This window comes from Anas acuta, chromosome 17 (genome assembly GCF_963932015.1).
Source record: "Anas acuta chromosome 17, bAnaAcu1.1, whole genome shotgun sequence".
Classification (NCBI taxonomy): domain Eukaryota; kingdom Metazoa; phylum Chordata; class Aves; order Anseriformes; family Anatidae; genus Anas; species Anas acuta.
The window spans coordinates 9,023,779-9,040,051 of NC_088995.1; the positions used below are offsets into that span (position 1 = coordinate 9,023,779).

Consider the following 16,273-nt stretch of genomic DNA (forward strand, 5'->3'; position numbering starts at 1 on the left):
GCTGCCCTTGGCCCTTTGGTGTCCTTCAGGTCAACATCAGTAGCAAACTCAGGCTGGGAACAATGCCTGGGAGACCGAACAGATTTCATTTCATAACGGAGAGCACCCTAACAGATTTCAGTCTTCCCTTGGATGATATACACACAGTTATCTCTATCACATCACACGGCCAACAGGCATTAAATTCTGTAGCAAATGTTGCATTTTAATTCAAGTTACGGGAATATAAATTAATGCTGAGGTCATACTTCAGGAGCTAGGTTAAAAACAAAAGAAGGTCTGCATCAGATCAAAAGAAAAGCCCATATACTGAGTGCCATATTTCTGACAGTGACCTGATGTGACTAAGGGAAGATACAACAACGGAGGCATACACTGAAACTTCCTTGATATAACTTCCCAGCTTCTAGGAAAGCTGAGGCACGTTGCCTTTTTTTTTTTTCCCCTCCAATAATCCTGATCAACTTTTCCTCCATGATTTTATATTGAAGGCTATTATGAAATCTCTATTTCCTACATCTTAAATTCGCCCACATGGCTTGAGTTGTACAGAACTCCAAAACAGAGTCAGTCCTTGCAGCTTGCTCACTTTGCAGAATCAATTTTCCTCTGGAAAGACACAGATGTAACCCCCAGAACACAGCCTGGGAAAGAACCTGCTACAAGAAATTAACAATGTGCCCGCTGGTTATTGCCCTGCCCCTAGAAACCTGCAGTACCAAACTTTAAGGCTTTATTCTTCAGCTGCTCAGCATCCAGGTCTTGCAGCTCTGTACAGCACACGTCTACTGCAGCGCCTGCTCTCACCCAGTAGGACAATGACAATTAAAGTGAAACCACTGCTCTCTCTCAGCTTCTGGCTCCCAGTGGACTCCACCTTACTTTGACCCAGCTCATTCAGACCACAGAACAAAGAGCTTTGGGGATACAGCAGCGAATAAAAATACTGCATTTCTTTTGGAATTTAAAATAGAGCAATTAGCCTTACCGGTTTGCAGCCTTGCAAGACTTAATGCACACAAATGTCTGCATTATAGTAAAATTGTGCACATGCATGGTTTCCGTATATACCTTACGTGGGGACCAGTTACCAAAGATGGACATCAAGACCTTTATTATAGGAAAAAGTGCCAGGAAAATACAAATACTGTACATTAAGCCATATGGAGAAGTTACTGAAACACCGAGCCCAACCATCAAAATGCTTCTTCCACCATCACCACCCACCCACAGAATGATGAATACCCATCATCTGTGCACAAAGTTTAACTTTGTTTTATTAATAGTGCTATGAAATCTGAATAAATAAAAAAGTACCCTACTATATAAAGCCATGTTATGTTTGTTTTTTTTCTCCGGTGAATTAATTTCTAATTTAGTTACTATAGAAACCATTCTGGAGCCCTCTAAATTAAAACAAGAAGAGTCTTGCTATATATTTACACACATACACACACGTAGAAGAGGAAAGCTGGAGCAAACCTTTATACACAGGTTCCAGAGAAAAGTACAACTGGCCAAACAAAAAAGACTTGGACATTCATTTATGGAAACACTGCTAAAACTCCTGCAAGTCTAACTGCAACAATCACTGCACCGACCCTAGAACATCAGGGCTGTTCTCCTCTGTTTGGGAAGCAGCAAAGTACAACAACACAGTGAGCATGCTTCACATAAAACATAGAAAGGCAAGTTCTCTGCATCCTGACACTCTCCTAATATGCCAGATGAGGAAACCAGGGCTAAGCAAAACATGCCTTTTTTGCTCATTCTGAAGACAGCAAAAAATAAATTCAAAGAGATTTCAGACGCAGCTGAGTGACAGTTAACAAATTAGCCAACAGACTGTGACACACAGATTCAGACCTGCAATCCCCCAGTAAAATTTAACGGGAGGCAGCTTTACCCAGGTTTCTTTCTTTTCATACAGTGCTCTCATAAACATTTCATAAATAATTCTACTAGGAGTATGCATGATTTATAAAACGTCTGGGAGGAACCGGCTGGCACAGTCCCTACTTGTCTTCGAGCTGCTCAGCTTTCTCCCTTGCCCACTGTTGTTTGTACTTGTAAAACTGAGTCAGCTATAATTTCAACAACCCTGAATCTTCTGTACAAAAGATTAAAAACTCTATCGCTACTTGCTCCAAAGGAAAAAGGTATTTCAACGGTAAAATATATACAGAAAGCCACTCAGCCATTAATTCTTTTCTACCACAGGCTAAACAGTTCTCAAAAACAAAACCAAGCATGTTATGTGGAAGTAAACAAACACCCTCAGCAAAGTGTTTTTGTTGAAATTACCCCGGAGGACATTACCAAGCTTAGGAAATATTAAGGTTGGCCATTTAATTTCTAAGATTACACGTAGTTGCTTACTTGCATAGAGCTCCACAGAGTTCTGCTTTATCACCTGACTCTCTGTGAAGACACTAGCTGGGACAGTGGGCTGTAACACCATCTGTACGCAAGGGATGACACACGAGTCTGCATTCTGAGCGCTGACCCAGATGGTGCAGCCCATGTGCTTACCCGCTGCCTGGCTAGGAGCTCTGCATGAGAACAAGCTAGTTAGCTGAGGTTTAACCCAGACAAAATCAATGCAGTGGCAGAGAGGTTTTTTCCAAGCTGTTCACAGATTTCGGTTTGTCCAATTCTGGAACGCTAGAGTCACTAACAGTTTTTTTTTTGTTTTTTTTTTTTCCATGGTACTTGTAGCCATTTCTCTCTTGGATCTGGATTTTCTCACCATGCTATGTTTGTGTCATCTGTACTGGATTACTGCCACACGTTCTACACAGAGTGCTACTTGAAGAGAATTTTGAAAATATAGCTGGTAGAAAATGACATCACCAAATATTTAATCATGCTTAGCTTATAATGTATATTGTACCTGCTAGCAGCGAGACTAACCTACTTGCCCACAGGAATAAGTCAGGACATTAGCAAAGATTCACAAAGAACTCCAGAGGTAGTTTTGGCCGTCCAAGGCACTCCGTGGTTACACTGTCATCACAGCTGAGATGCACTGGAATGTTTGAGACCCAAACTGAAACATCTCCAGCCTGGAGGCAGTGTTCTACCTGGATGACTGCAGACTAACACTGTCCTCCTCTGTTGGCAAACCTAAATCCAAGCTGAGGTCATCATTCTCACACATCTGCTCCCTGTTCTAACAGTATTGCTGGGACAGTACAAGCATATACCTTTTGTTAAGATTACCTTTTATTTCAAAGTGTTTAATTTGTTATTAAATAAAATCAATAACACTAAATTATGCAAATTAAGTTGTTGTTTTACAAAACAGAATTATTACACAGCTATCTAGTATCTATACAAGCACTTTCCATCCTTCAGCGTACAAAAGGATCAATACATGAAGTAAGGAATGATTGCTTTATAAAATAACACTGGAGAACATCCACCAAGGGATACAATGGAATCTATCTTTCAATTAAATTATCTGGCATTAGCATTCAGACACTAGACACGATTTAGGTCAGCCAGTGATCTCTCCGAATGTGGTAATTCCCATTTTCAAGTAGAAACATTCCCTTAGCCATGTTGCTCAGTTGCCCACTGCACATCTCCATACATGAAAATACAGGATGCTCTTGACGCTTAACCCTGCGATGATGAACAAGTCGGCTTTGATCATGCAAAGCGCACACTTGACTTTAAGCATGCTGAATAATTTCATTAACATCTATGAGGATACTTGGTTAGCTGGACCACAGCCAAGGCATTCACCAGCTTGAAGAGTTAATCACACTGCAGGATTCTTAAGGGAGAATGCAGACAAGTATTGAAGGGAAATAACCAGAACAAAGCCCTGTAATCATCAACCAGGTCACAACTTTTTGGTCTACACCCTGCCAGGCTGATGGTATTGGTTAATCAAGACTTCTTTCCAGAAAGATGGAAGGACATCACTCTTTTTGCAAACAGATCCATGACACAATTTTGAACCACTCAGTGTTCCTTAGCTCTTCAGCCCAGCTGAGGGATTATAATCAGAGGAAAGCACTTACTGTATACTTACCGAGAAGTATGCACAGAAGTTCTAATTAACACAACATACAACAAAGATGAAGACAGATGTTAACAGATACAAAATAATAAAAACCAACACAGAAGAATTACGATATTAAAACAGAGCTAGGACATAGCACTGGATGGGGAAGCAGAGACTAAATTCTGTCACTGTAGTCACAGGCAACCACATCACATATACATCATCCAGGAAGAAACAATACATCTCTAGGTCCTTCTCACACATCATAAGCCACAAAACAGCTACAGAATTCATTCATGAAAGAGAAGGCACAAAAAACTAGAACATATCACAGAGAAGCCGAAGATACTGAAGACAACAGCAATGCACTTAAGTCTCAGTCACAGCAGGGAATTTAATAAGCGCTCATCTAAGTATTGAAAGTATTGTGTCCCATGTTACTGAGAGGGGCACAGACAATCCTGTGGCCTAAAAGATACCACAGACACAGGGACAGCCTACAAGACAGTGTTGCTACTACTGTGTGACTTGGAAAAACTTTCTGCTGAACCATACTAAAGAAGCTGAATACAAGGAAGCTCCTTCCAAATCCTGACATTTCTTAGAGCAACTAGTTTAAGCGAACTACTAGTCCAGCTGAGAAAGAGTAAACAGCAGCATAGTTTAGATGAACAGAATTATAAATTTTATAAAGGTCTCAAGCACCAATTATATGGTAAATGATGTGTAACTGGGAAGCATTGATGCCTTCCCATGTTTTCAAGCTCATCAGAAATAAACCCTCTAATGTGTTTCCCTCCGAGAGGAAAAAACCCAAGCAAAAAATATCTCCATAATAGAATTCTAGTTTTCCTTTTGCTAATTGTGTGGTTCATTTACTGTGCCTTTGCTGAATTCTACAGCCTTTTGCAAGCCTTTCGAATGAGAAACAGGTGTTAAAACAATGGCTGAGAAAGTAAAGATCTGTTTATCAATGGTATAAACTTACATTGAAGAAATTCGTCTTGTTCCTCTCGCAGAAGAGGCCCTGTGCAGGCATGTGCTTCAGCTGCTGCCAGGGGACACTGCTGCCCAGCAACACGTCGCGGGCCCACTGCAGGTTCTGTGGAAGAAATGGGGCAGGTGAGTTGCAGGCAGGGGCAGACAATGTCCTTGTGGGTAGAAGTACAAAAAGTGCTCACTTGCTTTTATTGAATACCCTGTATTGTGATTTCTCATTTCCCAGATAGCTGCTGTTCCAGCAGTATTTGTAGAAACATGGGACTTGGGGATGACATCCCTTGGGAAACAGAAGCCAGCTTGCTTCTCAGAGCAAGCACTGAGGACTGATCAGCCCCAGTAGAGGACTAGTCAGTTCCCTACAGCTGCTGAATCCAGCTTCATGCCAACGAGTTTTGTTTTCTTGCTTTGTTTTTATTTTTATTTTTTAAACTGTCTTCATTAATTGAGATCCACTTGCTATCTCCTGTCACCTACAGAAATCTGCACTATAAGCATATTTAAAACACCTAAAATTTTGTTAAAAGTTTAATTAAAGCACAATATTAAATAATTTATACATAAAATACAGTTTCTCACCAAACTGTGGAGCTCAGTGTCCTGGGTATCCCACAGCCTTCCTCCAGGCTCCTTTGTGCCCACCCCACCACCCCTGCCATTCTTCTCTGGCCCTCCAACCCTCCAGTTTTCCCCACCATGCTCTCCAAGTCACCTCCCTTAGCCCTTCCCCAGGGCTAGCCACCAGCTAAGAGTATACACCAGCTCTACCACCAAACAGAAGAGGTAACCAGTAAGCCCAAACTGTAGCCTTCTTTTACTGGGGTGGTTAATTCAGGCCTTTTATCTTTCTACTCAGCCATTGCCCTCCATGTAATTTTACTTAATCTCTTTGAAAAATTCCATGCCTGTCATTGAAGTTAGTTAAAAGTGCTCAAGGAGTTCACAAAGAAAGCATTGGGAGGAGAATAAATGATAGACAACAATCAAAAATTCATAAAAGCACTAGTTCAATGCATGAACATCTCTTGTGTAGTGGAGAACTAGGGACAGCTGTTGGCTCCAGGCATAACATGGTATTTGGGATTACTAACAGATGAGACAATTATTAATCGTAAGGCTTTACTGACAGAGGTTTGTTTTACTTCATTTTATTTCTTTCAGTATTAGAAAGCAGTATTAGGCTGTGCTTTGTCTTGTTTTGGTGGTGGTGTTTTTTTGTTTGTTTGTTTTCCTTACAACTTAACAGAGCAAACAACTGAAAGAGGAAGCTGTTTGGTTCTATAGAGGCAAGTTATAATGGTGAATTCTGATTTGTTGTCAGTGGGCTGGAGATACGCTTCTGTGAATCATAAATTTGATTTTATCATGTCCATCCAACAAGCATATTCCACTTGTAAAATTGCCTCAATACTTTTTTGTTGTTGTTAAGAAAAATCTTAGCTTGTTTTCCAGATGGTTTTCTTTATAAGATTCTGGTGAAACAGTAAAAGCCGTGCCTAATCATAAGCACTTGGTCCTAATGACAGTAGTCATGCAGAAACCTCCAACGTCTTACAGAACTGGAGCATCCATTTTAGCAAAATGCTAAAGGGATTGTTATGGATTCATGTGCAAGAGAGCTGAACACTGGAAATATTAACCAGATATTTACGGATGTCAAAAATACTTCATTCAGAGAATGGATATAGAGTACTTACACAAGACCTTCCTAATTGCAACATACAACAGTCAAGGGTTTGTGTAGCTTTCCCTCTGGTAAGGGACGAATACACATTCATTCACAAATATCACAAGGTACTTCCTGGCTAGTCAGGGTGACCACTCAATTTAATAATGTCAAATTTAAGATTGAAGAAAGCAAAGTATATAAACCTGACCTTTTCTTTTTTCTTTTTTTTTTAACCATACTGCTTTTGTACTATGTCTTTCTGTAATTCTGTTGACTTATGACTGTAAAATACTCCGAGATACATACAGAAGAAAATACAACACAAAAAAGAACCTACAAAAGTCTGGTCTTCCACAAAAGCCATCCTGTTTTGAATGAAATCAGAATCCAGCAAAAATAAGCCTACCGTAACTCTCATGAGCCAGGCACATAAATGTTTTATTTTATGTCAATCATAGTCATCATAAGCATAAGAATATTCAAAGTGTGAAAATAAAAGAAAAAATTCCCTAATATATAGCCATGTGATCTTACTCTTAAAACCACTACATAAAAAAAACAAAGGAAAACAAAATCCAAATCTCAGTCTAAACAAATTTTAACTATAGATGTATCATGAATCTTAGTTTTATACTGAAAATGGAAAGAGATCATTAAGTGCAGTGTCATGCCCTGGTGATCTGCTATGCACATTATACTGACCATTCAGAGGCATGTATATGGGACATATAATTCACAGGCTTTTATTGAATATGATGACAGTAACCTAGCAAGGAGCAAAAAAGATCATTCAGACAAATGGTGCAATTATACGGTAACTTCACACAATCAAAACTAATGGGAATAAAAGATGTAGTTACAGACTCTCCACTACCCTCCTTCTTAAATCATCATGATCAGTGATTCCCAGCAAATATGCCTGAACAGGTCTTAACTCATTAGATTTCACAGAGTCTGCTCTGCTTTGTTTTTGGCTGATGAAGTTATTAGAAGTGGGTGAAGGGATTCAGGACATAGCAAAAGAGACTTATTCCTCCTGGCCCACTGCTTGCTGGTCTGAAATGCTGGATTTAGCTTTCTGACTCAGGGAAATTGCAAAGCATTCTTTCCGGTTCAGCTGTTGCCTCCCACATCTTCATCACTCCAAGATTCAAAGCCAAGATGACTGACAGGGTACAATAACTTGCAGAAAAGTTTACCGCATTGTTCAAGTGGGAAAGAAAAATCGTTTATGGTCAACCAACTGGAAATCAGAGGCGCTTCAGAGACAGATACCCTTTAGCTCAAGGGTGTCAAAAGCCACTAATACCTAACTTGGAAACTCCGTGAAGTGTTGCTGAGAGGTGTACAGAACATCCTACTATGCTTTAATCCTTCCCTCTGTTTAAAAAAAAACAAAACAACACCAAACACACATCATAGCGTCACTGCATCAAATAGAAGAAAAATAAAAAGACTATTGACCTTGCAGGATAGCATTTTAAACAAACTATTACAAACTGTTGCTACTTGAAAGGCTTAGATATATTAAACTTACAGACTATGCCTGTCTGTATGTTAAACCTACATATAATCTTGTAATTTATACATGCATATATTTATTATGCCTGTTTTGACTATCATGTTGGTATGACAATATCTGACATTAATTTCTTCAATCGACACCTAAATCAGAAAGACACTAAACAATTCTAATTATTAGCACATCCACTGTTACCTTCCCAGAAAGAACATAAAACACAACTCATCAGTACATTCAGGCAGACCGCATTGTCTCTGTTGTGAAATGGATCATGGTTATTGGATCTCAGCATGGACTCAGTATTACTAGCCTTAGAGTACATAAATTACTATGTCTCTACCCAGTTGATGGATGAGTAATAATATAAAATCTATGGGTTAGAACAATATGACAGTGAATTCATAGTCTTCCTGAACAAAAATTCATAACCTCATCCCGAAAATGTAGCGGAGGACATTTCACTAGAAATAATCTAAGCCAGTTGTAAATGCATACCATGACACTGGAGCTGTGCTAATATTTTTTAAAAAAGTGTCTTTCACAAAACAAGTGGACTTTCACACTTACTCAGTGAATACACAGAGGATCAGGTACTGAACTGCAACAGTTTGTCAAGTATCCCAGCTTTAAATTACTAATAGTATTTTATATACAGTGTTCACCATGATGGTAGCAAACGTTCGTTAAAAAGCATTACAAGATCTGTTAATAATGGACATAATAGAAGATATTAAAAAATCTAAAGTTATACAAACAGCATCTGTGAGCAGACCAAGGATTTTTTTATTGCAGGATAAAAAAGCATGTGTTTTTATTTCCTGACAATCTACTGGTTGCAGAACGCCACTTCTACACACAGAACCCTGACACCATAAGGCAACTACTCACTGTCCACAAAGTGTTTTAGTTATAGTGATGAACAATCTCTTGCCAAGTTCTGTCTTCCTGCCCTTCCAAACTGTGCCAACAGCCACGTTGGAGGTAAAATCCTAACATCACAAAGGATGAAAACTTACCTTCAAGAGAGACACAGTGCAAATAGGGAAACTAAAACTATTGCCCAAATTGGTAATGAAGTAACTTTTGAAAATTCACCCTTACTTTCCTGTCTATTTGTTCCAATAAAAAACAGCTATGTAAAAATTTGCTGTGATAACATAACAAAATAAATAGCCTCCAAAGAGTAAACAGGAATTTTGCAGGAAAAAACAATAGACTACATAGCCAAACAATGTTGAAAGATTTTGAAAAGGATTTAAAAAAAACACTCAACTATTTTTACTAATCTTGCAACAGCAAAGCCAGTAATACTGTAAAATGGGAGAAAACAGATTGCATATGGAAAATTTGTTTTTCTGTGCACTATGGAGGCCTGCCAATCTGCTCCTTTCCTGGCCAAACATGAATTTTGGCCATCAGTCTAAATTTTCATACATATTTCTGGCACTGGCACACAATTGCTGAATTTTCCAAGATGGTTATATACTTAAAATTAACCTCATGTTTCTAAAAATTTACCAGTAACCTAGTCTGCCCCCACAACAACTCAACCTGATCTAATTTACCTATTTTTTTTTTAAATCAGGCTCGTCACCAGGATATCTAAGCATACTTCTTACTCCAATTGCTGCTGCAAATGCATAGATACATTTTGTGTTTTACATTTGCTCAGGAGTAAAACTTCCACTAGAAATGCAGTAGTGTACCATTAACACACAGATATTTGACATTGTTCTACAGAAGAATTCACATGAGGTGTCTAAGAAAAAATTACAATCTCCTGAAAGTATGTAGATTAAATACACTAGTAGGAAGATTTTTTTCTTCCAGTGTTGAGTAGTTGTTTGTTAAAAAAATAAATACAGATAGTAAAATGCAACAATACTAGCTGAAACCAACCTGATACCTACCAGGTTCAAACAGGCAAGATTCAATTTTTCTGAGTTCCAAGACAAGATAAATTTAGACAACACTGTGCATTTCATACAGAAAAACATCCAAAATCACTGAGCTGTTATTTTATATAGAGATACAAAGAGCAGAAGAGGAGGCATCATCACTGGGGAAAAAAAAGATATTTTGGCAAGTAGTTCCTCAGGCAAGGACATGCTACTAGAACCAATGAATTGAAAACAGGCAGCCTTTCACTGTTGAATGTTGATATAAAATCATTTGTCAGCAACAGTAATGACAGATTGCATGAATCTGCAGCTCCTCTTAATGATTAGCTCCATAAAAAAATTAACAACTGTCACATACAAACAGCATAAGAATGTTTTCAAAACATATTATCTTTAAAAAACGGTCATATTTTTCTGGATAATCACTCTACAGCCAAATGAAATATTCATCACCTTTCAATAGACTGCTAATACATGCTACTGCTCAATTTGCAGCAGTACTGTAAACGGGTGTTCTGCTACGAAGAAAGCAGTATTAGATGTTTCCATTACCTTCCTCCCCCTATTAGACAACACATTGGAAATTCAATTCACAAAAGTTTCAGTGGTGGGAAAGAATTTGGGAAGCGATACACTGCAGCATTTGCACAAGTTTTCCAAATACAAAATTTGTGAGTTCAAACCTTCATTATGACAATTAGTGAAACAGCTCTCATAATTTCTGCTTACTTTTCATGCATGTTTTACTAGCATACTTCAGAAAGACAAAGGATTATAATAACAGAAGTATGTAATAACAGAAACATGCAGAAGTAAGATAAAATTTTAAATCAAAATAATGGCAACTTGTAGCTCAAGGCTTTCGAAATTAATTTTACTATGAAGAACATGCAAAGATACTGGAAGGAAGTTATTTTACCCTCACTTCAAACTGAAACTTGTAATACTACAGTTACCAAGACATTGTTATGCCTGTTTAATCCAAAATCATCAGCTAATGATCAGTAGGATCTCCAGCTGAATTTTATTCAATGATTTCTAAACAGCAAATAATTTTGTTGAACTAAATGGGATGTAAATACAAAGTAAAGGAGCTGGAGAAAAAAATTGTACATGTGCTGTTCAGAACATGGACCCAAACTGCTAGTGATCTCCACGCTCTGACACTGGGAAAACTTTCATTCTACAAAGACCTAAGATACCCAGAAAGTTTATCTTTGTCATGTGATGTGTTTACACCAATACTCATGAATTTCTGCTTCCAAGTAACTTTTCAGTCCAGTTACTCAGTAAAAGCAGCAAGTATCTTCAATTTTAAAAGAACATCTTCATTTATGTGACATATCTAAAAGGTAATTTTCTGGTGAATGACACAAAGTAACTTAGTTCATCAATGAAAAAGGCATGTTGTACTCATATGGCCTCACACACACGAATAAGACAATCTAGGAATCAAAGACTTCCCGAAGTACAGTTCCGGTCCAAACTGAACTAAACTTACCTGCTACATTTTATGACTGACTTCTGAATCAGTACAAACAGTAACACAGATTATTTACAGTATTCACAAATTTTACAACAAACGCAGCTAGTCAGCTGTTCTATCAGTGGCCTGCTCACCTTGTGTGTTTTGCTGTATGTGTACAGATAAGCCAATCTGTAGAGACTCTTGTAGTGCTGAGGAAAGCGGCTGAGGCACAAACAGAAGGAGGCGATGCACTGCTCTGTCAGGAACTTCCGCTGCTCCTCAAGGTCTGCTGGAAGACCCTGAGGAAATTCAGATGAATCTCCACAAGGTTCAGCTTTCTTCTTGCAGTCCCACTGTGATGGTAGGAGGACTGCAGCTTTGGTGGGATTGCCAGCAGCAGGCTGAGGATCTAACAGAATTTTCTGGCCAGTAGGCTCAGCAGGATGGTAAGATTCTGAGCTTTCCAGCAGCTCTTCTGACTTTCCTGCCACTGAAATATTAAAAGAAGAAAAAATGACAATGAAAATGATAAAATGGCAAATGACCTATGCAAAATGACAAAAATGAACTACAACAAATGACAGTCCTTTTCTTCATTACAGCATAGACAAAATTAGCAACTGAAAAAAGATGATGTCTATTCTTGATGTTTAATAAGTCATCTTCAGCTTGTTAACAGAACTACACACTGATCTCTCAATAGTCTTTAGTTGGGCCTTTTACCTGCGCAGTAGTAATAATTCAGCATACCCTACACAGTGCAGTGTATACCATGTTGGAAGGTAACTCGGGAGGGAGGGGTGGTGGCAGAGGAAGACAATAAGACTAAATTCAATGAAATTCTATTGCAAAGAAAGGAACAGAAAATTAAAGCCACCCTGTCAAGTGAAATGTATTATTCTTAACAATCTATCTAGAACACAATTCTAAAATACAAAAAGAACGATTAGCAGCAGCTAACCTGGCCTTTTGGATAACACATGACCTACAGTTCTATCCAAATATTTTTGTAGTCAACTTGGTAACTTGTAATTCAGTTGGTCCATCTTTTCATGAAGGATATCAAATCTTACTTCAGAAAAGATCTGTGACAGCAGGAGCTTGCACATTTCCTGTTAGCTAGTCAGTATTGCTGAAAACATGCATGCTACATGCAGTTCAAGTTTTTTCAGCTTTGATTTTTAGTCATGGAATTTTACTGTGTCTTACCTTTCCTAAGATAAAGAGCCTCTTGCATTAGATCTCATCTCCAGCCTAGAGATTTACTAAAGTATTCTTCATACTCAAGTATGAAGCTGCTCCTTAACTTTTTCTCCAATAGAGCTGAACTTCAAGTCAAGTCTGTTTTCCAGAACAGAAATTTTTCAAAATTTATTTGGACAACGTATGTATCCATCATGATTTTCATACAAAAATAGCTTTACGGTACATTTTTTCAAACATTTCTTAGCAGTGTTTTTTTCAAATACCTTTTATGTGGCAAGTCTATGGACCTTTCACTTAAAAAGAACTTGCTTTGGTTTTGTATTTTGTTTAATTAAGTTGAGGATGATTCAAATAACTGGAAAAATCTCAGCTCATACAGCAGAGGGAATGAAAGCATGTTCCATCTAGTACAAGTAAAACACACATTATAAAAACCATAGAAGTATCATTTAAGTTTAGAAAGCCTTAATAAACTTGATATTGAATAGGACTTGGGAGTAAGTCAGGAAGCTACTTTACAGTTACAACATTTGTTCTAATAAATGTCAGTAATGCAAGAATTGATTCATGCAAGAATTGATTCAATAGTTTTCCTGAAAGACAACTGATGACAATAACACAACTAACTCACTGCAAGCCTGAAGAAGAGTCTTGGTTTTAGTCCAACACCCAAAAGGTTACTGGGTTTAGTGATTGCATAAGTGCTATTTTACAAAACCAGGAACTGACATCTACTTCATATTGATGCAAGCATCACCGCAGACTTCCCTAGCTCAAGCAAAACTGAAGTAAAATATTATTAAAAACAAGAAAGCAAGATATCGAAGTCTGTGAACATAAAGATGGTTTGAGGGCACTTGCTCCTAGTGAGATCAGTCAAGTGAATTAGGGATATCCAAATCCCACGCTATGTGGGTCTATGAAACTGGAAGAGAGTACAGCACAGTCTGAACTGGCAAAGACTTCACACACAAAGGGCCTACAACCCGGAAAGGTGGGCAAAATTAATACATCCCGTTTGTGTCTCTTTCCCTAGTGAAGGCCAGCCTCTCTACTGCCATATCCAACTGTGCAAAACAACAGAGAAGGAAATTCCAGCTTCTGGATAAAGTCAAAAAAAAAAAATCTGAAACAGTTTTTCCAGTGGAATACAAAAGACTTAGTTCTATTATATATGGAAAAATGTGATAGAAAGCAATTCCACTCTCCACCAAAATAAAGTATCCAATGGAATAAAACATCTAATTCCACTACTTGTACTCTTTTAAGTACTGGTTATGAAGTTGTTACTGGGCCAGAACAAAAAGGGCGTCTACATCTGGGGAGAAGAGAAAATCCTGTGATCAAGGTTACCTTAAAATAACAACTCACAACTACCTAGTCTTTCTTCGGTGTTTCATATCTCTAAGTAATAACCTAACAGAAGGCAAGCCAGTCACAGGGCCACCGCGCATGGCAGTTTATCATGATTCTCTGATAAGTCTAACAGGCATTACAAATTGGGATGATGGCCACATGGGCAAAGCACGGTTCTAATTTTAAACTACACATATATACGCAGCAATAATGCCTAGTTAACATTCTCAGCCACAGTGCAGCATATTTCAGTGCTTCTGCATGCCAGAAGAAACATTTTAATGAGAATGTACCAGCTGACATTATCTATTAAAATGAGCATACTCTTTTCCTCTGTAGATCCCAGGGTCTCTTTGCTGGGCATCAGTGCATCAGCACAGGCAGTAGAAATCCTCTTCTCTGTGTAAGTCTTCCTCAGGCTGTCTTGAGAACTGGCAGGCTCATTAAACATATCCTGCGTGGAACTGGAATCAGACAGCACTGCTGCAGTGCTATCCTGACTCCTCTCTGCAAAAGAGATGAAGAAGGAATACAGTATTACATACCCATCAAGCTGCTACTTGCATTTTAGTAACAGTAACATAAACTGCAGCCACTCTGCAAACTTCTTTCAAATGCAATACAGAATCCTTAACAACCATCAATTCTGTTGTCTAAAAGGTATTTATTTTCTCTTAACTTGTCTACTTTAACTTATCATTTTCATCTCACCTCTTTGTACAAAGAAATGAAAACCCCAGCGTTCTTTCACTAGGTATTATTTAACACTAATGGAATAGAGAGCTCCCTGCCCCACCACATTTCTTCCTAGAATATAACCCTGGAATTTGGTTCAAAAGAAATTATGCTTAATTGTGACAAGCAGTTAGTTTGAACAAAAGAAATTTAATTGCTGTATGGTCCCACAAAATTTTGCAGTTTTACTTCGCTATGTGCCTTGAGAAGCACCCAAAAGGATTTAGTCTGACACAACCAAAACCCAGCTCATAAAATAAAACTACAAACAACAATAATGATAAAAATTACTTGTGAAGGACAAAAAATCCAGTACACCATTAGCGTGGGCAAAGACTTACAGGAATGATCAGTGGTGCCATCTATCCTGCAGGTGTTAGATGCTGTTCACCAAACGCTCTGAAAGGTGATTTGATATGGCACATAAACAACCCATCAAAGAGCTAGGTCTCAGAGAGGAAAACGCTTGGACTTCAAGGCAGCAGACAAACTTCTTAGACTTCAAGAACAGAAGCAACTTTGCCTTGATAGATTATACCTGAGTGGAGTAGTGTATGGTGACTACTGACCACGTTAGGGTCAGAGTTAAGTTGTTAATCTGCTTATAGCTGTTACAGCACAAGACAAGTTATACAATATCGCAACTATGGGGGATAAAATTCACACCTCAGAACGAGCACACAAGAGAAAACCTTCCACCCATGTCTGAAACTAGCCTGATACAATCCAAGTTGTTGTACATCAGGGGTTATCAGAGACAACCCTGCCTGACTGAAAAAAGACAACTTCTTATCTCTGGCAGAAAGACGCACATGTTTCTACTGAGATGGGAAACTGGCATTTTTCTGTAATAATTGTGTCCCACGCAAAATTCTGATACAGGCAATTCTCTTTAAATCTATAGCCCAAAAGATTAATTTCCTGCCTAAGATAAAGGGATAGCTTAACCAAGAGACAAGTTATATACATTATCTAGGTAGTTCCACTGCATTCTTATTCATTAAGTTTCTTGATATAATCAAGAAAGAAAAAAAAAAAAGGCCCTTGAGATGAGCTGATTATTTAATTAAATTTCTTCTGTTCCATCCAACTTGCACACGTTCAGGAGAGAGCTAAGGGCCTCCTACAAATGTACTTTATCAATATAAATCCCTCTGCAGACCTTTAGCTTGTAGATCAGGTTCTGCTTATTAGGATTCCAACAACTTTAAACCATATTTGATGCAATCCCCAGGCTTTTCACTAAAACACAAAGAAATCCTTCCCTTTCAATTAAGGGATATTAATATAACAGTATCTTGAAAAAGAGTGGGGGAAGCGTATTTGCTTCTTAATTGGAAGCTTTATGGTTAGTTGATGATGACAAGTTTTATACAGAAAAGATATAATTAGGAAGAATAGG

At 38.2% G+C, this 16,273-nt stretch overlaps 1 protein-coding gene across 5 annotated transcripts in view; it reads right to left on the bottom strand.

Moving 5' to 3' along the window:
* The window catches only part of CABIN1 (calcineurin binding protein 1), a 109,224-nt gene that overhangs the window by 57,940 nt on the left and 35,011 nt on the right, over positions 1-16,273 (bottom strand). For all 5 annotated transcript variants that reach the window (XM_068653916.1, XM_068653914.1, XM_068653915.1 and 2 more), the window contains exons 29-31: positions 14,461-14,643; positions 11,727-12,064; positions 5,004-5,117 (exon numbers count right to left, since the gene is read on the bottom strand). In XM_068653916.1, the coding sequence (XP_068510017.1) occupies positions 5,004-5,117; positions 11,727-12,064; positions 14,461-14,643 (635 nt within the window). The remainder of the gene's footprint in view (positions 1-5,003; positions 5,118-11,726; positions 12,065-14,460; positions 14,644-16,273) is intronic.